General features: G+C 38.3%; 1 protein-coding gene across 1 annotated transcript in view; it reads left to right on the plus strand.

Annotated features, from left to right (window-relative positions):
* igf2r (insulin-like growth factor 2 receptor) overlaps window positions 1-22,766 on the plus strand; it is a 51,650-nt gene that overhangs the window by 4,951 nt on the left and 23,933 nt on the right. Inside the window, exons 3-22 of the mRNA XM_042222729.1 lie at window positions 6,384-6,502; window positions 9,515-9,613; window positions 10,081-10,213; window positions 11,455-11,566; window positions 11,921-12,029; window positions 12,209-12,368; window positions 14,147-14,336; window positions 14,639-14,742; window positions 15,157-15,321; window positions 16,016-16,159; window positions 16,347-16,502; window positions 16,603-16,740; window positions 18,281-18,431; window positions 19,018-19,186; window positions 19,296-19,411; window positions 19,554-19,707; window positions 20,786-20,962; window positions 21,055-21,150; window positions 21,280-21,381; window positions 22,355-22,517. Of these exons, the coding sequence (XP_042078663.1) occupies window positions 6,384-6,502; window positions 9,515-9,613; window positions 10,081-10,213; window positions 11,455-11,566; window positions 11,921-12,029; window positions 12,209-12,368; window positions 14,147-14,336; window positions 14,639-14,742; window positions 15,157-15,321; window positions 16,016-16,159; window positions 16,347-16,502; window positions 16,603-16,740; window positions 18,281-18,431; window positions 19,018-19,186; window positions 19,296-19,411; window positions 19,554-19,707; window positions 20,786-20,962; window positions 21,055-21,150; window positions 21,280-21,381; window positions 22,355-22,517 (2,757 nt within the window). The remainder of the gene's footprint in view (window positions 1-6,383; window positions 6,503-9,514; window positions 9,614-10,080; window positions 10,214-11,454; window positions 11,567-11,920; window positions 12,030-12,208; window positions 12,369-14,146; window positions 14,337-14,638; window positions 14,743-15,156; window positions 15,322-16,015; window positions 16,160-16,346; window positions 16,503-16,602; window positions 16,741-18,280; window positions 18,432-19,017; window positions 19,187-19,295; window positions 19,412-19,553; window positions 19,708-20,785; window positions 20,963-21,054; window positions 21,151-21,279; window positions 21,382-22,354; window positions 22,518-22,766) is intronic.

Raw genomic sequence — 22,766 nt, forward strand, 5'->3', positions numbered from 1 at the left:
AGCGGAACACGTCTGGCACTGCGGGATTTGATTCCCTGCCGTTGTAGTGTGTTACTGATGGTGACCTTTGTTACTTTGGTCCCAGCTCTCTGCAGGTCATTCACCAGGTCCCCCCGTGTGGTTCTGGGATCTTTGCTCACCGTTCTCATGATCATTTTGACCCCACGGGATGAGATCTTGCGTGGAGCCCCAGATCGAGGGAGATTATCAGTGGTCTTGTATGTCTTCCATTTTCTGATGATTGCTCCCACAGTTGATTTTTTCACACCAAGCTGCTTGCCTATTGTAGATTCACTCTTCCCAGTCTGGTGCAGGTCTACAATACTTTTCCTGGTGTCCTTCGAAAGCTCTTTGGTCTTGGCCATGGCGGAGTTTGGAGTCTGACTGTTTGAGGCTGTGGACAGGTGTCTTTTATACAGATGATGAGTTCAAACAGGTGCCATTCATACAGGTAACGAGTGGGGGACAGAAAAGCTTCTTACAGAAGACGTTACAGGTCTGTGAGAGCCAGAGATTTTCCTTGTTTGAGGTGACCAAATACTTATTTTCCACCCTGAATTTACGAATAAATTCTTTACAAATCCTACCATGTGGATTCATGGATTTTTTTTTCACATTCTGTCTCTCACAGTTGAAGTGTACCTCTGGTGCAAATTACTGACCTCTGTCATCATTTTAGGTGGGGGAACTTGCACAATCGGTGGCTGACTAAATACTTTTTTGCCCCACTGTAGGTAGCCTGTTAATGTGCTTATGATTTATTATTATTTATTGTCGGTGTCATTGTAATGTTGATGCCAGCTGTTCCCAAATGTGAGACTGCAGTGGCTCATTTCAAAGTCTGAAAACTTGCTGTGGCCTACCTAAACATTTAGTCACTAATCAATCGTTACAGAAACTTCACTGATTCCCTTCGATCCTCTAAAGATTTAATGGTTTCCATCACTTTACTTCTAGGCTCAGCACTGTGCCATTTCACTGCTAATGAAAGATGTAAGAAAAGTTCAGGAACAAAAAATAGTTGAAAGTGGAGAAATTATTATAATTATTACTTTTTTCATTCTGCTTCAATTTTAAATGTCAACCTTTCATGTTAATTAAACTTGAATGTTAAATGTAGTTATGAAAGTCTACTTATTGCTAATGTCTCATGATCCATCTGCAGTACAGTCAAAGCCTGCACTTTGTAAGAATATATAAGTCTGTTTAAAAAATTAGATAAGAGGGACACGAGAGGATGCTATCAAACGGAGCAACGCCAAAGGTTAAATACTGTTTACATATTAAAATGCCAGAATGAAACCCTCCTTTCACATAGTGCCATTTGCTCATCTGTGATATTTAACTTCCATAAACTGAAAATGCAATAGTTCATCACGCTGTGAAGCGAAAATATTAATGCATAAACAGGCAGCTACAGCGTATTCTGCATGGCGTTGTCTCTATTGTCGCAGGAGCACTGATGGAGAAAGTTAATTTCAGATTTATTTTTAGTTTTTGAAGACCACAACCCCCCCCCCCCCCCCCCCCAATGAAATCACAACATGCTTGAATATACTTTGGATTTTCCTTTCAATCATTTTTTTCCCTACAAGATGTCACAAAACGGTTTATAAATGCTCTTTAAAATGTGCAGTATTGTGTTTGAATATATTCAAATCACGTATAATAATTACTTTTCTGTTGATCGTGTCAAAGTATTAAAAAAGAAAAAGGCTCATAATTACATAATTTTGAGTATAAATTTTTAATACTTTTGGAAGAGAGACAATATTTGGTTTAGAAGGTGCATATATTATTGCACTTTCCTGTTTCGTAGGATGACAAGTGAGAACATTAGTACTGTTTTTCTTTTGGAAAATTTCAGTGTTGTTGCTGACAGCAGGGGTTACAGTGCTAATTGTCTTTCAGAGCTTCATCAGAGATCCCGTCTCTGTGCTGATCGGTCTGCTGATGCTGCCGATGCTGTGTGTCAGCAACATCCACAAACAGCATCTGTCTTTAAAGGCCTCTTGTGTCTCAGTGTCTTTATTCATCGTCCCCCAAATTGTTTGAGGGGTCCATCGTCTTTTTGCAATTCAGCCGAGCGAGTGGCTCTCCAACTTTTTCTGTCATGGTTTGTTTTTGGAAACAAAGAAAACGCTTTGTCTCAGGACCTGCAAAATTAATTAAGTTAAATAGAACTGGTGTAATCAAATGAAGACATCAAATCTATAAAGTTGTCAAATAAGAATTACTTTGGAATTAATCTGATGATTGATGGCTTTATTAACCAAAAGTGCCTGTCAGGTCTTTTAAATGTGGTTCTTTGTTGGTTCTTCTAACCATTTAAAAAGTGACGTTGGGCTCTCAGAACTTGTAAGGTGATAAATCAAAACAAAAAGAAGTGTTATGAGAACTATTAGATCCCATAAAGTAGACATTTAGCAGAACAACACCTCTTTTTAGCTAAAAATGTTTTTAGTCTTTTAAAATGCCAGAATTTGACTTTCTTTTTTTTTTGATTACTTGATAATGAACTAAATATGTTTGTTTGGAGTAGTTCTTGGCCAAAATAAAACACTTCACCAGAGTAAATCATGAGCCACTAGAATTCATCACAGACCTTGTCGACCATTGTCTGTGTTATGCTCTGGTCTGCTTTGCTTTTCTGTTCTACTCCACTCCGTTATTTTTTTTTCCTGTTTACAGAACAAGTCTATTGTTCCTTTTACAGTCCAAGAAGTATTCATTCTGTCCTTCTGTTGAGAGGGGGAAAATGGTTTGGTACTCCTTCTTAGAATTGATTCCAAAGTCAAGCTCAAGGAGTTGAATTTGTTTTCTGTTTTCTGGCCCAACACATCAGCTGTTTTGATTCAAGATGATAACGATGATGTGAGATGAGACAATTTATCTTAAAAATTGTGAAGTTGTAGAAAAAGTGAAGATCTCAAAATCTAATATGATACAAAAGCTTGAATCTAAAATGAATGTAAATATTACAGGCTGAGGTGGTAACGATTTCCTGTATCTGCGACTAAGATTTTGGAGAAAGTGTTCAGTTGTATGGTCATTAAGTGGTGTTGAGGACCATCTGGACCCATTTATTATCCTCATCCATTCACACAGCCACAGTTGTTGGGATGAGCCTTGCATCAGCTGACGGAGGAATCCAAACGGTGTGTTGATTCAAACAGCAGCAGCAGCAATGACAAATTCCCTCAGCGAGTCACATGGATGCATTTATTCAGCTTCAGTATTCAGGCCACAAATGTTTCTTTGCAGTAACATATCCAGAATGTCACCACGTTTCAATCACAGCTAGTGCAGTCTTGCCACATTCCTTCTTACCGCTCAGATTAATGTCCCAGTCCACCGGAGAAGCCCTGAAGCCATGTTTCGCTACACTGTATGAGTGTAGCATTGCCTCTTTGCAATGCTCAACAAAATGCATCAAACTGGACTCACGGTGCTGTTTAAGGCTTAATAAGCACCCTGAGAGATGCCTCATATTCCCCATGATGATCACTGAAACTTGTCTAGCATCGAAACCCCGTCATTGGCTGAGTAGCTCTTCGGGGAATAGTAAAGAGACTCCATTGCCAAGAACATGAGGAAAAAATTAGCATAAGCATACTCCTAATACTCAACTTTTATATGACTTACAAAACAAAGGATTTCCATTTCACCTTTGTATAAAAAACAATAAGCAATTAATTTCAACTTCATCAGGAAGTAAAGTTATAAAAAAAAAAGCAATGGGAGCTGCTGCCGCAGGCTGTAACTCAGCAGATATGTGAAAGTAAATCTCAGACAAGATGTGTTTTGTCTTAATATCCTCACTTCATGTTTGACGAGTGTCACTTCTTTCCTTCTTAAAAATCCTCTAATTGATGAGAGGATTGAGATGGCATAAACTGCTGTTTATGCCATCTCAATGAATCTTGCAAACAGGCGTGAACGCTCTCTTTCTTCTTTATTGTTCCCACATCAATCAGATTCATTCAGCTTTGGTTGTGCTCCACATTTTTTTTTTTCTCTCCCTGTGAGTGCAAACAGCCCAAAGCATTGGGCCGTCTGGGAGGAGGAATGCCCAACTGTTTAGAAACCACTAATAAAAGGGTTTGTTTGGACCAGGTGACCAATGTGCTGCTTCCATCATCGTTCATTAACAGACACGTTCGTGTTGCATTTGCACCTTTAATAAAGGGTTAATTAACACATGGTATTTAAAACCAGTTCTTTTCACTGAAATATTTAAATGAGATATTTATTTAATAAATCGCATCTTTATAGCCACTGTCGCTGATATGATGACATAAGCTCGCGGTGATTGTGTGAGGATTTTTCTCAACCTCAGTTATATCCCTGCCTTTGATTTTTGTCTGGCTGCCAGACAGATTTATTTCAGTCCCACAACAACAACTTATCCTGCAGCTTAAGGTCATGACCTTCCTCTGGTGACAAAGTGGTGTATGGTACTGCTCGTCTGACTCCTGAGTGCATCTGTGGCCTGCATTTCCAGCTTATTTCATTAGATTGTCTTCATTAAGCTTTAGTTATTTTTCTTATGAGGAAGCGCCCACGTGTAAAGTGAAAAAAGACAAGCATGGACAACATGAAGTGCTGATCAGCTGAGCTGAAGTTCAGTCACATCAGCTGATTTATCACATGACCCGGGAACACATCATCAGGCATTCACGCTGACTAACACAGACATGACTCAGGCTTCCTCTCCCCCTCCTTCTCTCTTGTGCTGTTTACTGCCTGCTCGAGCCTTTATCCATGCTGTCTGTGACTGTGCTCAGAAACCACACACTGTTCTCCCACACACTTCGACATTCTTGTCTCCTGTACTTCCTGAAGTCAAAATCTTTGGAGCAATGAACGCTTCCTCCACTCTATAAGAGGAAAGTAGCTTTTAGGCTGATCCTAGGGTTTCACTGTCTTTTACTATTGTGTTTGCAAGGCTTTCAGCTTCTATGTGTTCAATGTCATCTAAAAGACTGCCAAGAGAAATTTCCTGATACTTTGCAGAGAGGTAGACCGTGGACAAATAATAATAAAAATAAATAAATCTGTTTATTACAGTAAACTACAAGGAGAAAGCATTGCTAATTTTGTTGCTTTTCAAAATATGTGAACATTAATTTTCTTACAGCCAGCTTCTAAGCAGCATCTGAGCTCATCTAATCAAATTATGTAGATACATTTCTGTTAAATCCATACATGCTACATACTGAATTTCATTGCTTCTTATCTATGGTGTGCCAGCTGCTAAAGAACAACAGATAACCACTGTAACTGAATATTACAGGCAGGGACGTGAGCCGTGTTTCAGCCAAGTTCAGTAGTTTGAAGACCTGCAGTAGCTGTCAGTGTTAGTAGGTCACATGGTTGTTTAGTTACACTCCTTTATTGTGTTCTCGTGATAGTAGTCTTATCAGAGCGTTCAGAGATCACGCTTTAATATGTCGCATCTAATGAAAACCTGTAAACCAGCTAAACGAAACCAATAAAAAAGTGTAAAACAACTAATTAAACCAGAGGAAGTAAAGGAAACAAGTCCCGGAAGGCAAAAATGAGGATCAATAAGCATTATATCTTGATTGTTTTATTTTAGTAATCGATGGAAGCTACAAGTGTTGCTAAATTTTCAAAATTAGATTGATTGCCCTAAACTCAAATGATCAATTAAACACACACAGCTCATCACTGAGGTCTTTGGATGTTTGATCCAGATTTGTTTTTTTGAAGCTACACAGCATTTTTCAGCTTGTAACATTTTATTATCTTAGCTTTTCGTCTGCCTGACTTGCGGTGAGTTTATTTAACAGGCTGAGTCTTAAATCAAGTCAAATTCTTAACATGCACAAGACTTCCCACTGCTGCCAGTTTTCTGTTTTGTAGTGCTTTGAAATGATTAATGACAGTGTACAGACACCAGGGTCAAAATGTTAAGGTACAGAGCCGTCTGGTGATTTGGAAATGCGATGCAGAGTTTACATTGACCTGCTGGGTCAGTGGATGTTGGAGGGCAACAACATTATTCTGCCAAACTGTCTCAGTGACTGTTTGGGATGAATGGTCTGAGAACGAGAGCCTGTGTATGTATGTTTGTTGTACCAACTGAACGATCTTTGTCATACCTTTATTAGATAAATGTTTTCGCGCTGGCAAGCTCAGTGATCTATGTGATCTGTCCACATCAAGTTAAATGAATTTGCATTGATCTAAAGGAAAGCTACCATTTCTGATGTTAAAATGAATCACCACTTCAAGGTTTCTCTGACCTGTTGTTATATTATGTAATTTAGGGTTTAATGATTTTCAGTCATTTAACTCTTTACATGCATGTTATTATTTTGTAATGACTGTTTTCTTTGTCTTTGCCAAATGTACAGGTGACCTTTCGCTGCAGAAGCTCTCTGACACTGTGCTGGATTTCAACAGCACGCAAACTTGTCCTGGAAGCAACAACAAGATTCAGACCAGCATCAGCTTCCAGTGTGGGAAAACCATGGTAAGACTGACAATCAGTAGAATATACCAAATATTCTTAGATGGACGATTACCTGTTGTTCAATAGCTGCGTTAATGGGAATGCACAGAAAATATCAAACTAACTGTTCGATGTTCTACATGAATTTCCTTTGTCCACTAACACCTGGTGTGTGCTGACGTGTTGTGCAGCAGCAGTCTCTGCAATCGTTCAGCCACTGATGTGCTGCAGTAACATTAGATGTAAACTTTTGACATAGTTTAGTCACATTGTGTGTTATATACATGGGTCAGAATGGAAGCATGGCATAGTAGAGAGGTTCTGAATAATAAATCTTACTTGCAGCATGAATCATAGTGTCCACCAATTAGCATGTGAACCACTATTTTGAAGCCTTGGCTTCATCTTTATGGACACCTCTTTTCTTTTTTCATCTCTCGCTCTCTTTTTAACCTTTATGAACGATGAAGGGAGAAAGCAGAGCTCCCTGTGTAAGGAAAGCTACATGCAACCATGCATTGCTAATCACACTGCCACCTTGGCACATGCTCCTTTTTTAGGAGAGAGAATTCACCATATTTGGACAAGTTGAGTGTTAAGTTTTAGCTATAACACTAGCTTGGTGTGCAGAGTTTATCCATACACTTCCATACATAATGCTGATTAGTGCATGGAAATAACATACAAGTAAGCTAAATACATGGATGGATGGATCAAAAGACATTGTGTGTTGGCATTCTGTTGTTGCTCTTTTAATCCAAACATCATTAGTAAAACATAACATTAATCTTTAATAGCTGTGTGATGCATAGGAAGGTGGCAAGTGGAAATGATCTGTCCAGACTCTGTATTTGAATCAGGTTTTACACATGTCATTTTCAGCTCATATGTTCAAGGGCTTTCAGCAGGGGAGTCTGTGGAGTTAGCACTTGACATTGACATCATTATTTAGCCCCCAAAGGTTGCTGCTGTGCAGAGTGATTGCACAAATGATGAGTAATCCATTAGAGGAGGTAGGACATTTGTGATATTGTGATATTTGATTTTACGTAATTGTTCCTAAAGGCAGATTTTGTCAGTTGACACAGAGAGAGGGAAAAATGTTTTGGAAGATTATCTGTATTTTACAAACAGTGCAGCTCACCTATTCAAACAGACTTTAGAAATATGTTAAGTTTATAACAGGAAGACAAGTACAATCCACAAATGAATTTGAGGTTAATTACCTTATTTATTCTAAAATTAAGATGCACAGAAGGTCAAGTTTATTGCGTGCTATTGCTGACACTTTCGATGTCTTTTGGATACAAAGTATTAAACATCCTGTTTTTCAACACAGGAAGTTAAATGGCGCTCTGTTGTTTCATCAGGTATTTGTGTCTGTGTGGAGAAATGTGCAAAAGACAAAAAACTAAAACACTAAGTTAATTTATTGAAAGTGAAACAAACATTTGGAAGTCGCTTTTGCTAAAACGAAACGTAACAACTCTAAGATGATGATTGTTGGATTCCTGTCGCTGCTTGTCAGTGAATCTGTGACTGGAAATGATGTAGAATAATGACTGATACCTCATAGCGTGATCCTGCTCGCTGCGTTGTGTGTATCTGTGGTTTTGATGGGGTGGGTGAGTGGTGGGTTGAAGTATCATTTCCTGTCGAGAAACAAAGAGTTTTCTGTTTCAGAGTGTACGACGGGGAGAAATAAAAGTGGCTTCCACAATTTTTAGGGCAAATCACTAAATGCTGAAAAGAAGTGATGACAGCAAAATGCAGATTATAGTAGACGTTATCTTAACAGAACTGTGCCTTGTTTCAGACATGTTGCAAAAGAGTTTTAAAAAACCGAGCGCTTTAACGTTATTCCTATATTTACTTTGTTGTTGTAGTTTACCCCTCCTTTTTAAGTCCAGTCTAAATGGTAATGTTATAGATGTTATAGTTAAATCCTCTATCTCTATTTTTATCAGTACATTTAGGAAAATAAATAAAGGTTATTGGGCTAGAAGTGAATCCTTGATGTGTTTATTATTAATCACTTTTGGAATTTTCTAGCAAACAAATTATGTTCCTGTTTCCCTTTACTGTCTCTCATATATATATATATATATATATATATATATATATGAGTTTTTAATTTTACCTCTTTTTTTTTACTACTTTTTTTTATTGTTATGAACAGGTCTCTCCTGTAAATGAGAAGCTGAGTCTCAGTGGGATTACCTGTTTAATAAAGGTTAAGGTTGCAATGTTCAGCATTGGCTTGAGGATCAGTGAAATGGAGTGACGTCTTGTGAAGCATTCAGAGATGTCCTTTCAGTCCACTAAAAAGGACTGCTAGAGTAGCACTGCACGATTCACAGCTCAAAATAATCCTGGTTCATCCAATACTTAGTTCACACCCGTTAATTCATCCATTGTCTCCAACAATTTTAACTCTTTACCTTTCTTCGAACCAACCAAACAGTGCCTGTGTGGGGGTATCAGCTCGCCTAAGGTGGCCCTATTAAGAATATCTGCTCTCATGTCACACAGTTATAGGCTGGCATTATTTGTACATGCACTGATCTTTTATGTCGTCATTTGAAATTTTAAGCATTTGTAATATTAGAATACACAATTATGACAGTAAAGTAAAAGGGATTAATGGGAGAAAATGTTGTTGTTTTTGACTCTGTAAAACAGCAGCTAAAATGTGGAGAATACCTGGAATTTAAAAAACAATGCTGCTGTCAAAGAGTTTTTGAGAAACTCTGAATGAAGCACTGAACCATCAGCAAATCCAGAAGCAGCAGCAGGCTGTGGTTGTTTGTTTGAGGCTCAACACTTAGAAGTTCCTCCCCACAATATAACTACAACAAAGGTTAATACTCTGTATTTCTCTGTGATAATGGAAACAATGACACATTCAGCATCTTAAATGCTTAAATCTTTGATGTCATGGACGATGATGTGCCGTATACTTTAGCATGCATTCATCACCTGTGTCAACATGAAACTACCTTTCTTACTCATGTTCCTGTCTTTGTTCTGCAGGGGACTCCAGAGTTTGTGACCGTGTCTCAGTGCGTGCATTACTTTGAGTGGAAGACCTACGCTGCCTGCAAGAAAGACAAATTCAAGCCACATAAAGAGGTGCGGTGGAGCATCTGATGGGGTCGCTGACTCATTCAACAGACTTTTACATTTAGAAGAAAGAAGGAATGAAATCTTCACTGTGATTAAACACAATGAGCTGAAGAGGAAATGGAAAGCTGTATAACCATATTCCATCACTGCGAAGATGTTTACAGCGTTTATCTGTGCAGAAAATGAATCACATGTTGTGACAGTGATCCTGTTAATGTGGAAACATTTGAAAAAATGCGTGAAATAAATTTGTTCAGGAAAATGTTAAAAGCAACAAAATAAACCAAAGAGTATGATATATCCATGATCACAGTTACTAAGTTGTGTATTATCAGATAGCTATAAACACACGTGCAAAGTTTTTGGTAACACAACAGTAAAACTGTTGAGGGGGGGCTTTTTTGTGAATGCAGCATAAAGTGGTGCACGAATACATCTGTATTGTAGAGTTAATCCAGCTCTTCTTTGCCCAGGTGCCCTGCTACGTGTTTGACTCTGATGGGAGGAAGCATGACCTCAGTCCTCTGATAAAACTGAAAGATGGCTATCTAGTGGACGACGGCGAAGACAGCATAGACTTCTACATCAACATCTGCCGCAGTCTCAGTGAGTACTTGAAGGAAAGGAAGTGATTGGATTCTGTAATAATGAGGGGTTTTTTGTTTTGAGGAACACTACATTGACAAAGTGTGCACAGAGCAGAAAGGGAGCCTGTTTAAAGGCCCTTCTTCTTTGTTTTCATGTATTCCCTAAATCTAGGTCCATTCCTTGAAGGTCTATAGATGGTCATTACTATAACGTGGCACAATAAAATATTGCATAGCATCGCCACATTGTATGTTAAACAAAGCAATTACTGGAAAGCAATAGAAGCAATAGTGGTGCTTTTGCAAATTAAAATTTTCAATTTAAATGTAAAATAAAAAAAAATCAAGGTGTTAAAATTAAATATATAATTACTTGTAGTTTTCATGTTTCTGTCATTTCATTTACATGGATTCCAGATTCCACTATTTACATGGTTTTAGCTCTGTGTTTGGCTTTGAGGGCTTGAAAAGAAGGCAGCTGGACAAAACTTCTGGTGTTAATAAGATGTTTTTTCTCTCATTAAGAGCCCGGTTCAGTTCTAAGACGACTGATGGAGACTGCCGGGTATTTAACCACTAATAGGGGAGGGCTGTCCCCTTGATTGTCTTGAAGGTGGTTAACCCACTATAAGTTGTCAAATAAGCGAAGGTGTGCAAAGGCATAGGTGATTATTCTCACTGGGGCCAGAGTTCTATTGAAGAGATGATTCTAAGTCTCTCACTGTTGAATTTAAAAACTGACATTCACAGAATTGACAGTGCTAAACAGGCCAATCACAATGCATCCTACTGAGTGGTTGCTTGGGTTCTGTTGTGTAAAAGTTGCAGCATTGCTCACTGCATTGCGTAGCACACACTGTTGCCAAATTTTCCACGACATAGTCACTGTTTTTACGTTTATGCTGTTTGGTGCGGAGCAGATGGTGTAAAATACTCTTTTGAGGCTTTTTTTCTTTTTTCCCACTGAGATCAAGCTGTTTGCTTCAGTCAAAAAACAAAACACTAACACATTGGTGAGGGTGAACCAAAGAATTGTGTTCACCAAATGACACCAGTAGTGATGTGAAAAAATGTTGCTCGGAGGAACACCAAGCTCAGTGCTGTTTAACACCCGTTAAGCAGCTGTAAACAAAGGGGCAGGGACTTGTGACTGTTTACATGCTGTCCTGCATATCGTCATCACACTGAATTAGTTTTCTAACAAGAAGAAATTTAAGAATCTTTTTTTTAAATCTCATGTTCTCCTCAATCGTCTCTCAGACCTTCCAGACAAAGGCTGTACAGAGGGCTCTGCAGCCTGCCTCGTCACACAAGATGGCTCATACAACATGGGTTTTCCTACCCAGCAGCTAGAGCTAATGACTGATGACAGGTACTTTCTTCATGTTTGTTTATGACAGTGAAGTTTGCAGGTATGGCTCTCCTGAAGCTTGTTTTTGGAGCTGTCTTCTAAGTCTGGTGCTTCAGGTTTAGAGTTGAAACTTGAAGTTAAATTCTAATCTTGGCGCTAAGAGGCAGTATATGCAGGAATAAAAGATTATCAGAAGGTCAAGAATGTGCAGATGTGCTATAGTCATGTTTTTAAATACATGTATGTGTTGACATAACCTTTGGTAAGTTTGAACACAGGTTAAGTCAGCACCGACTGGTTATATGAAAAAATAAACATGAAAAGAAGACCTTTTCTTAGTAGTTTTTCATACTTCTTGCACTTTTTCCTCTCCAGCTTGAGTTTACAGTATTCTTTAAGTGACGACTCGAATCCTCCAGCAATCTGTGGATCAAGCAAACCAGCAGTCAACATCACCTTCAGATGCCCATCAAGCAGGCATTTGGTAGGTTACGCTACAGTCTTCATGATGAATTGTTTGTTTCACTGCTTAAAATGTATTCATACTCATTGTTATTATTGTTGTTGTTTTTTTGGGAGTGGGGGTGTTTTTGTTTTTGTTTTTTTGCACAGCTAGCAAAATGAACCATAACCCCTAACTTTACTTAATTTTCACATTCACAGAGCAGCCCTCCTACGATGATAGCTAAGCCAAACTGCCATTACGAGGTGGAGTGGGTCACTGAATACGCTTGTCACAGAGACTATCTGGAGAGCCATACCTGCAAACTGACCAGCGAACAGCATGACATCTCCATAGACCTAACTCCTCTCACTTTAGCCTGTAAGTTTTTGTTCCTCTAAAACATCTTAAACAGCTTAAACAACCTTTTATAAGTTATTCCTTATAGTTGTATGAAGAATGAAATGTCAATGGGGGAACTATTAAAATCAAATGCAAATAAAAATAAAGTAGTAGTAAACCACACTCAGCTGATGTCAGGTTAACATGACGAGTTATTAGCTTTACAAATGCTGCCATGTGGCAAATACATCCTTGTTCCTCAAACTGGTTTCTACAATTAGAAAAATAAGGTTGTAACTATCAAAGGGCTGCTAGTAAAAACAAAACTGTCAGTTGCCTTAAGGCAGCTGTTGTTTATATAAATAAAACTGAATTAAATTGAAGAAGTGTAGTGTAAAAGCAAAATAAAGCTCAAACATTGTATTTAGTTTTTTGGCAGTTACACAAAACTTGTTTTACATATTTAACTGTCTCATGTTGCTGCTTTTTTTTAGGCCCATTTAGAGGAAGTGACTTTATGACTAAATGGTGTATGAACCTCCTGGTTTTGTTAGAAATGTGAAAGGTTTTTCCACTCACTGCCACAGTCCATTTGAAGTCTGTGTGCCATGATGCAGTCTGCAGTTCGGGACAAAAGGATAGTTTCAAGTGAAAAACTTAAGGAAAAAGATGTTTTTTCTCATGTTTGTTTTCAGATCTCTGCCTGCTTCATGTTTTGGTGTGACTATATAAACATTTTTCTTGTTCTTTAAATTGACAAACTGCTTATTTCAAATCAATGGCCATCAGTGATTTTCTTTTTTTTTTTTTTTTTTTTTGTACACTTTTGTACACTGCTCAAAAAATTAAAGGAAGCCTATTAAATGTCTGGAATATTGACCTACTCAAATAAGTAGCAGAGGGGTTGCTAATCATATTTGGTGTCATGAAATTAAGAATAGGTGTACTGGGGGGCAACACAGTGACAACCTCCAAAACAGGAATGGTTCTATAGGTGGAGCCCACTGACATTTTTCTCCCCTCATCTTTTCTGACTGTTTTTTTCACTAGTTCAGCCTCCTCAATGATGGCACATCAATATGTACCATTGCCACTAGGTTTATTGTGTTTCCCAGCACAGTTTCAAGAGCATAATAGAGATTCCAGGATATAGACAGTTACTCCAGGAGAGCTGGACAAAGCCATAGAAAGTCCTTAACCGATCAGCAGGATGAGTATCTGCTCCTTTGTGCAAGGGTAGAACAGGATGAGCTCTACTAGAGCCTTACAAAATGACCTCCAGCAGGTCACTGGAGTGAGATCTGATGAGTTTTGAATGCATTCTTTTCTTTTTTGAGCGCTGTGCTGAGATGCAGCCAGTATGCTTCCTTCATTTTTAGCTTAATAGAAAAAGTGGAAAAACCTTAAGAGGCTTTGATATTCTTCAACATTTTCAGGGTCCAGGAAATTCAAACATAGGTTTTATTCGACGGTTATTTAAAAACAAAACAAAACACATATACCAGGTGTTCGCAAATTCTTACATTACGTCCTGTTTTGATCTTCCACATATTAAGCAACAGTTTGTACAGTTTAATAAGAGTTTTAGAAGAGCTGCCTCCAGCCTTAGCTAAGCTAACTATCATCTAGCTATATGTATTATATATGTATAAACAAACATTATACACATACATATATGTGTAGTTATCATGTTGTCAGAATTTTGCTATTGAAGAGTAGTTATTGGTTCTGTTGATATTCCTAATAGGTAATGTGCAGTAAGATAAAAATCAGTAACATGTTGACTGAAACTTTCAAATGCTTTCTTGTGTTTGTAGCTTCGGATCATCCATACTATACACAGTCTGGGCCCAGTGGCACACCTGACAGCTACATCTACTACCTGAACATATGTGGTAGGGTTCCCACTCAGGAATGTGGTGACGGGCCGTTCATATCATCCTGCCAGGTGAAGAATGGCGAAGGAAGGAAGATTGTGGCTGGACAATATCAGAACCAGACATTACGGTAATTTCTGTATGTTTGTGAAGTGTGTGTATAGGAGTATGGGTGTGGAATAGTCCACTGGCCGTGATCACTATTCGTCAGAGAATCACGAAATACAAAAGAATCAAAGATGGTTTTATTATTAAAGTTGTAAATGGTTTTGAAAATAAGTTTTCTAATTTGATTTAATAAACTTGCTTGTTGAGATGTGTAAATTGTCAAAATGATATCCTGACATTGATCCATGAGCATGGAACTGTAGAGCAAATCTTGCTTTTCCAACCCCCTTACTTCCCCTTTCCATTGTTTTTCCTCCTCTTCAGTTATTCAGATGGAGATCTGACTCTGATCTATCCAGATGGCCTCAAATGCTCCTCTGGCTTTGAGAGAATGACCATCATCAACTTTCAGTGCAACAAGACTGCTTGTGAGTCAACTTGTTTCTGCTTTCTCACAGATGCTGAAATTCTTGGCACCACCTGGCAGTAGAATAAAAAACGGAGCGGACATATCTGTATAGTAAAAGAGTTACACGGTGTTCTGCCTTGTAAAACAAAGCAAATTGCACAGACAAGGCAAATAGGAGGTCAAACTCCAAAAAGGGAAATCGAAATAATATTTAGTTTTCATGAGCGTCGTTGGAGTTGATCTCTAAGACAACTCTAATAAAATTCACATTCATAAAATAAATGCACAATTTCCATTTAAATAAATAAGAAATGATTGTAAGGCTCACCTTGTATAATTTGCACATTGTTCCTTTAATGTATAAATATGGAGTTTCAGGTGAAGTTCAGTCTTTATTAACTACTTCTATATTATTTGCCTTTAATTCTTGCAGCCCACGGCGGGCGAGGGAATCCAGTGTTTGCTGGGGAAACCGACTGCACTTATTATTTTAACTGGGATACGGCGTTTGCCTGCGTCAAAGAGAAGGAGGATCTGTTATGTCGGGTCACAGATGGCAACAAGCGTTATGACCTTTCACCCCTCACAAGATACCCAGGTGAGTTTTAACAGATCAGTTAAATTTCTCTTCCACTAATGGTTTTGCTTTTCCACCAAAAGCCTAGTTTTTGGCAGGTGGTGCCTTTTTAAATTCTTAATTTAGTGTTTAGCGGTGACTTGAGCACAATTTCTTCCCTGGTGCAACTTTTGGTGACTGTTAGGTTACATATGAGTGACACGGGATGATGATGATGATGATGATGATGATGATGATGATGAAATGACATAATATATCTTGGAAAATTAAAAGTATTGGGATTTATTATAATTTTTCATGTCGTTGTCGTGCAGTGATGTTGGTATTAAGTTTGGTTCAGATTGGCCGACCTGTTAAGGAGGAAATGGGGTACATAGGTATATGCATGTATTTATGTAGCTAACTACAAATACCATATGCTTAAGTTTATTTACTCAGCATAAAGAATTTCTGTATTTCACTTTGAAAACTGTCGATCTAGCGTGTTTTGTCTCTTTAGGTTTACACACAATAATTTACTATGTGGTTCAAATTAAAATTATATTACTCTATGTTTTCCCTGTTGCTTTTATTATAATTACTGTTAATTCACTTGGTTGTGCCCATAGCTTCTCATCGTAGCACCTGTTCAGTACCATGCTTTCAGGTGTGACTGAAAAATTAGGGGGAAAAAAACAACTTTTTTTGTATGTTTGTTTTTTCTTTCTTGCTTCAGAGTCAGAGGGCAGTGAGAACTGGGAGGTGGTGGATGATAAATCGTCAAAGGCAGACTCGCGTTACTACCTGAATGTTTGCCACAAAGTCATCCCTACAGGAAGGGCAGCTGGTTGTCCAGTGGATGCCGCCATGTGTGCCGTGGGTAAGAATGTCCACAAGGAGGGCGTTCTTAAAGATTAATCTGGTTGAATCTGAGTACTTTAATAGATTTGTTGACAAGTTATAGTATTTTGGTCCTCATGCATACTTCCCCCAATAAGTATGAGACAAACCGTATTTTTCTTGCAGTGAATATGACCATTGTGCTTTATGTATTGTCTCTTATTCAGATAAGAATAACAGAACTATCAGCCTGGGAAGCTTCCTCTCTTCTCCCCAGAAAACCAGAACTGGAAACGACATCAGGCTGGTGTATACTGATGGAAGTTTTTGCACCCAAAACAAGACAAGGATCAAAACTATCCTGACTCTCAAGTGCAAACCAGGTATTTTTTATTTTTTTTAAACCCTCTTCTCCTCTGTTTTCTTAGTTATGTTTCTGCTACTTTTGACTCTTTTGCGTTTCTTTTTCCTGTACTCCTGCAGGAGATCTCGATAGTGCTCCTGTCCTTCTTGGCGTCTCATCTGATGAGTGTGTTTATGAGTTGGAGTGGTACACAGCCGCCGCCTGCGTCCTCTCGAAGACGCAGGGAGACAACTGCAAGGTGGAGGACCCTCAAGCTGGTATGACACGCTCAGACAACTATAAAATATGTGTGGGCTTTTCCTCATTAGTTTTTAATTTGAGCAAGAAAATGGATGGAAGAAAACAAGGTAGCAACAGGGTTAATAGAGGCTTTTAGGAAGGAGAAAATGGTATTTCTCAGCCACAAATCCATAAATAAGTTTCTGTGTAAGTTTTTCCTTGAAAGATAAAAGAGGGTAATCATGATCCTTCACGTCTCACTTGGAAATCTGATCGTATATCTTTCTGAGCTCTTAAAATTAATTTCCACTGGCTACAGTCATGATATAGTTTGTTTTGGCTGTGAACTGCTAGAAAATGGTACAATTAATCCCGCACTCATATTGAATTTAAAAAATCATAACAAACAGAAACACATTTGTAAAAGTGCAAAAATCAGACCCATAAATCAGTTGACTGTCAACATCTCTGTAGAGTTTCAGATTATAATAAACACTAACTGACTGCAGACTAAGTTGTCATTTTCTTCACTGATTCACACAGTAAAGCTCTTTAAAGATTTGCAAAGCAACTCTGGGCTAGTCTGCTTTACCTCAGTAGACAGTGAATGCATTGATCACATTTGTTTCACCCAGTTGTCCTTTCCAAGCAGGAGAACATAGTGTAGTGTTTGAAAAACACTGCTGTTTGTAAAAGTCGGGGTAAACCTCTGTCAGTCGATAAGATGACTAAATGCTGACGTTAATGTCTCGCACTGAATTCAGTTAAGTTTAAATTTAACAGCAGTGAACTGAGATTAACTGACTACTGATTTTAGCTCTAATTAACACTGTTGCCTTCAGTGGGGCGCACCTACTCTGTATTTGTCTGCCAGCGTCAACATTCTCAACACAATCTGACAGTCTGTGTCAAATACAGCTGATTGTGCTTTGCTGTCAAATATACTTTACATGTGGAAGAAATGAAGGACAGGCAAAAAAATCACAATTCAAAGTTTTAAGTATTTCTTGATTTACAATTTTTATTTTATTTTAAATCTGTGTTTTTTTTCATCATCTTCCAGACAATTCAGTTTAGAGCTCATTGCATATCTTGTAGTTTTTATGCAGTTTAAATGAACTGTTATAAAAGAAAATAAAGAAAACACCTGTTGTCTTCTGATATATATAAATACAAAAAGGGGATAGAAAAGTGGATCTTGCTCCATTTAATATGTGATCGTTTTAAAAATTAATACTTCCAAATCCAAAATGAATTATGTTTTCTTAGCAATTAATTCCAGCTGTGTGCATCTGTCTGTGCATGTGTGTGCACACGCCAGGAATGACAAAATAATAATCTTGAAAAAGTTAATTAATAAAAAGTTATCTGATACCACCATGGTTTCACTACTCTTGCTCGATACTGCCACCTAGTGGAGAATGTAACACCTGTATCATGGTAGGTTTCACGTGTGCCCTCTCACATGTTACTTTCATGATGGCAAACCAGGAAGAAAAAAACCTGTGGTTGCCTTTTTCTTGTCTCTTTACTTTAAATCCTCTTGTTAACCTCTAACTAACCTTAGCTTCTCCACAGGCTTCTCTTTCGACTTGTCGCCTCTCTCCAAGCCTCATGGTGGTTTTTACAACCTGACTAAAGGCATCTATCAGTATTACATCAACGTCTGTGGTCCAGTCAGTGTTTCGTCGTGTCCTGAGAAGGCCGGCGCATGCCAGGTGGAAAAGAAGTAAGACTACAGGCTACAAACATGCAAGAAGAATCGCACTTCTTTATTCTGTTCTGCCCCACTTTCTCAACTTTCACTCCACTTTTAAGCACTTTTAAAAACAACCGTGCTTAAAAAAATGAAGTGACGTGAATTTTCTCACAAATCTGAGAAATCAATGTAAATTATCCCTGAAGTATTCGTAGTGTGCTTTTGCTGTGTTACCTTAGTTTGCTAATTTTAATACCAATTGGATCAAGAATTCAATAATAATCTGCCTCCATCTGATTGCACTGCAAATTCCTGCTGTATTGAAGGTGTAGTGGAAAGAAGAGGGATAAATGAGCGTCACGCATTGTGCAACAATGTATTTAGTTTAGGATCTATATGTTTTTGGAAGCCTAAGTTAAGCATTCCTTCTATCAATCTGCATTTTGTACATTATACTGGTCATTTTACATCCCAACACACAACATTGTGTGTAAAAAGTTTAGGTCAATATTGAATAACACACTCATTATTAAATTAAAGATCCTGAAACCGAGTGATTTAAATACACTCAGCAATGAAGAAACATGAATAAATTACATCATATATTTTTCTTTAGTTCTTGGAGTCTTGGGGAACAGAACTCCCGTCTGTCGTACTACGATGGGCTGATTCAGCTGAACTACAGTAACGGCACCCCATACAACAACGAAGAGCACACTCCCAGATCTACGCTCATCTCTTTCCTCTGTGACCCACAAATTGGACCAGGAAACCCAGAATTCCAGGTAAAATCCTCCCTACCTCTTTGTCAGATTGTTTAAACAGTGTTTGACGTATTTTGTGTCTCCTGTATGATTTGTATATAAACATCTGTTTGTTAAAATCTTCGTTCAGATAGAAGACAAGTACACGTACAACTTCCGCTGGTATACCTCCTACGCGTGCCCTGAAAGACCCCATGAGTGTTTGGTGACCGATCCAGACACACTGGAACAGTATGACTTATCCAGGTAATGCTTTTAAAAAGTATTGTGCAGCAACTGCTTTACCAGTGTCTAAATCCAAGGCCATGAAAATAAGTACATCCAGTCCAGCACTGAATTGTTGCCAATCTGCTGTCCTCCTCGTCAAGCTTTTCTTCTTCAATTTCAGCCTGTCACACACCACCTCCAACTGGCAGGTGATGGACTTATCCGACAGCAATAATCTGAAGAAGTATTACATCAACGTATGCCGCCCCATCAGCCCTGTACATGGCTGCGACCGCGATGCATCCATCTGCGAGATGAAATATGTAACCAAGCAGGTCTGTAACATTAAACACCTCCACTGAATCAGAGGGATGCGACATTACTGAGGAAGAACACACAGCTCATGTCAGTCTTCTGGTGAATACCAAACTTTCCCTGGTGGAGACCAGACGGTGAACTGCAGTAACACAAGAAAGCATAGCTTGAGTATCATCCTCAAAACACCTTGTCAAAATCAGAATCTGGACACCAGTGAGTCCAGCCATACACCCCTTTGCCAACTCTGATTGGGTAGTCGAGGCCTGGATGGGATGCGTTTTTCAAAGGTCTTGAGGCAAATTTGACTTTGAATCTTTTCTCATTGCATTGAAATCTTGTGTATATATAGCCTGACCAGAAGGACTGTGAAACTGAATTGAAAGGGGGCCTTGTTGCAAATCCACTTCGGGTTTATGATTGATTGTGTTAATTTTTCTTGCTGGTTTTAGAGAATTGTGACTATACCACTATGGGCCAGATTTACTAATGTATTGCTCATGAAAAAAGAACTATCTGTATTTGCAAAGAGAACAGTGAGAGGTATGACTTTACCACTGGTTAAAGGAATTCAACCAAGAAGCAGTTTGCAGAGTGGACTGATTTGAACTTTAAATTTGTCTGGCTTTGTCTCTAACTACCATCCCTACATGTGTAATTGACAGTTACAGTCAACTCTGACAACAGAGCTGGCAACAACAAATTCCTCTTTTTCCATCATATAATTTATATTACAGTTGACAGAAACGATAATACTTATTTTGCTACACTATTTTTAATATGTTAATATTTATTGATTGGTCTAGTGTGCCTTTAGAGATGGAAAGATCTGGACATGAATATAGGCGTACCAAACATTTAATAACCCAGAAGAAAGTGACACAAAATATGATTTGCTATATTTTTGTAAACAAAGTCATTCGGCAAATGTTTTTTCTGTGTTGTTGCTGCTCTTTTTTTATTTTTTAATATTGCTTCCACCCATTTTATAATAACATGCTCAGGGTGAACATTTGAATAAGAATCTCAAAGTAACTGCAGAGTGTAACTGGTGTCTGATACTCAATTATTCACCTCTTCCCTCCTGCCTCCCCTCAGGGCTCTGTAGAGGAGGAGGTGTCAGTCAGTAACATGGGCATTTCAAAGCGAGGGCCGATCATCGAAGCACGGGACCGCCTTATGCTGGAGTTCACAGATGGCTCTGCCTGTGATTCGGACGGTCAGAAACTCTCGTATACAACGCGCATTCACCTGGTCTGCTCCAGAGGGACTCTCGTGAGTAAATGCAGTTTTGAGAAGAAAATGGCTTGCTGGCTGTCTACAGTGGTGGTTTGAGTGTAACAATGTTTGCACTCTGCACTATTCAGGTTAAGGGACCGCGATTCCTGATGTACCAGAACTGCACTGCCACCTTTATGTGGGAGACCAATGCAGCCTGTGCCATCAGAACCATCACAAACAATGTAAGTGTACTTGCATGGATCTTAAGTCTTAATTTGACTTAATTGTAATTGATACACTGTGGTAAACTTAACAAAATACTTGAAATGGTTGTAATCTGCGTGGGTTTTTTTTTTTTTTTGGCATATCAGACATGTGCTGTGGTGGACCCCAACACTGGCTTTGAGTACAACCTAACGCCTTTGGCTTCCAAGACCGGATACAATACAAGTGGGAATGGCAAGAAATTCCTGGTAAGACACTTCAACAATATTCTGCCAGCATACATAATTTCTGCAAATTATAGCTCTCAAGTGTTGCATGGAAGTGTCGCAGTGCTATGGAAAACATTACATTTTTGCATTTCAAGTGATATTTTCCAAATGGTTGTATTAAATTCTAATCAAATAAAGCATTGTGAGGAGGGAATTTAATTGCCAGCCGTGTAGGGTAACGATTAGAGCTATATAGCGCATTACGTAGCACTAAAACATGGCAGATGAAGCTTTCTGATTGTAGTTCATGAAACTTCAGAATAAGATGAAAAATGTTTATTGTCCTTGTTTAGTTTATTTTAAAAAATGTGAAAGTATGAAACAATGTTTTTCTTTTAAATGCTACTAAAAAGGGTAATGAATTATCTTAACGGATAAACCTTATGAATGCAGACTGATGAAAGAACAGTTTCAGCTTTAAAATGATTGCACATCATTTAACTTGGGGTGTAACTAGCACTTTTTTCTTCTTTTAATTTTTTAACCTCTGCAGAGGTTGCTTCCTGTTGAAAGGGACGTTTTCTTTCTCTCTGTCGCCAAAGTGCTTGCTCATTAGAGGTTGTCTAACTGTTGGGTTTTTTTCTGTATTATTGCAGGGCCTTTACAATATAAAATGATTTGGTGCTATATAAATAAAATTGAATTTAACATTTTAAATAAAAATGTAACCTATAAAAAAAACAAACAAAAACATTAAAACTATAAAACGTAAACACCAACATTTATAAGCTTTGGCAGCCAAGTGACTAAAATGATCCAAAATATTGTCTTTTTACTGCTGATTTACCTGTTGTTTTGTATTCTTTTTAGTTTTTGAATTGGATGTGTGATGCTGGACTACATCATTCGATTGTGCATTCACAGACTTTGTCTTTAAGATGTTTACATATTATATGGTATGAAATATCGCATAAAGCACACAAACTCAAAGTGGTATCCCACCTACCTGCAGGTAAACATCTGCTCAGATGTAGCTGAATGTGGTCAGGGAATGGCTGGCTGTGAGCTGGAGAACGAGCACCCCATCAGCCCTGTGGGGGAGGAGAAGACCCTCCAGTATTCAACTGACGGCATCCTCCAACTAACATACAGGGGACCTGTTGACGTTCCAACAGGTAGCAAAAGCACAATAGAAAATGTACAAAATAAAGCAGTTCACGCTGGATCTTGAAATGTGTCACACAGTGAGATCTGATGATGGACATGGCCAAGTGTCCGTTCATTTTGTATTTTGATCAAACAACACTATGGTTATAAACAAAAATACTGATGCTATTTTTACGTTACAGTGGTGCACTTTTTGTGACTTTCCTCCATTTTTTTTTTTATTTATTTATTTTTTTTAAATTTTTTTTTTTGCTTTT

The sequence above is a fragment of the Haplochromis burtoni genome, unplaced genomic scaffold, assembly GCF_018398535.1.
Source record: "Haplochromis burtoni strain Fernald_Lab_line unplaced genomic scaffold, NCSU_Asbu1 Contig_93, whole genome shotgun sequence".
Lineage (NCBI taxonomy): Eukaryota > Metazoa > Chordata > Actinopteri > Cichliformes > Cichlidae > Haplochromis > Haplochromis burtoni.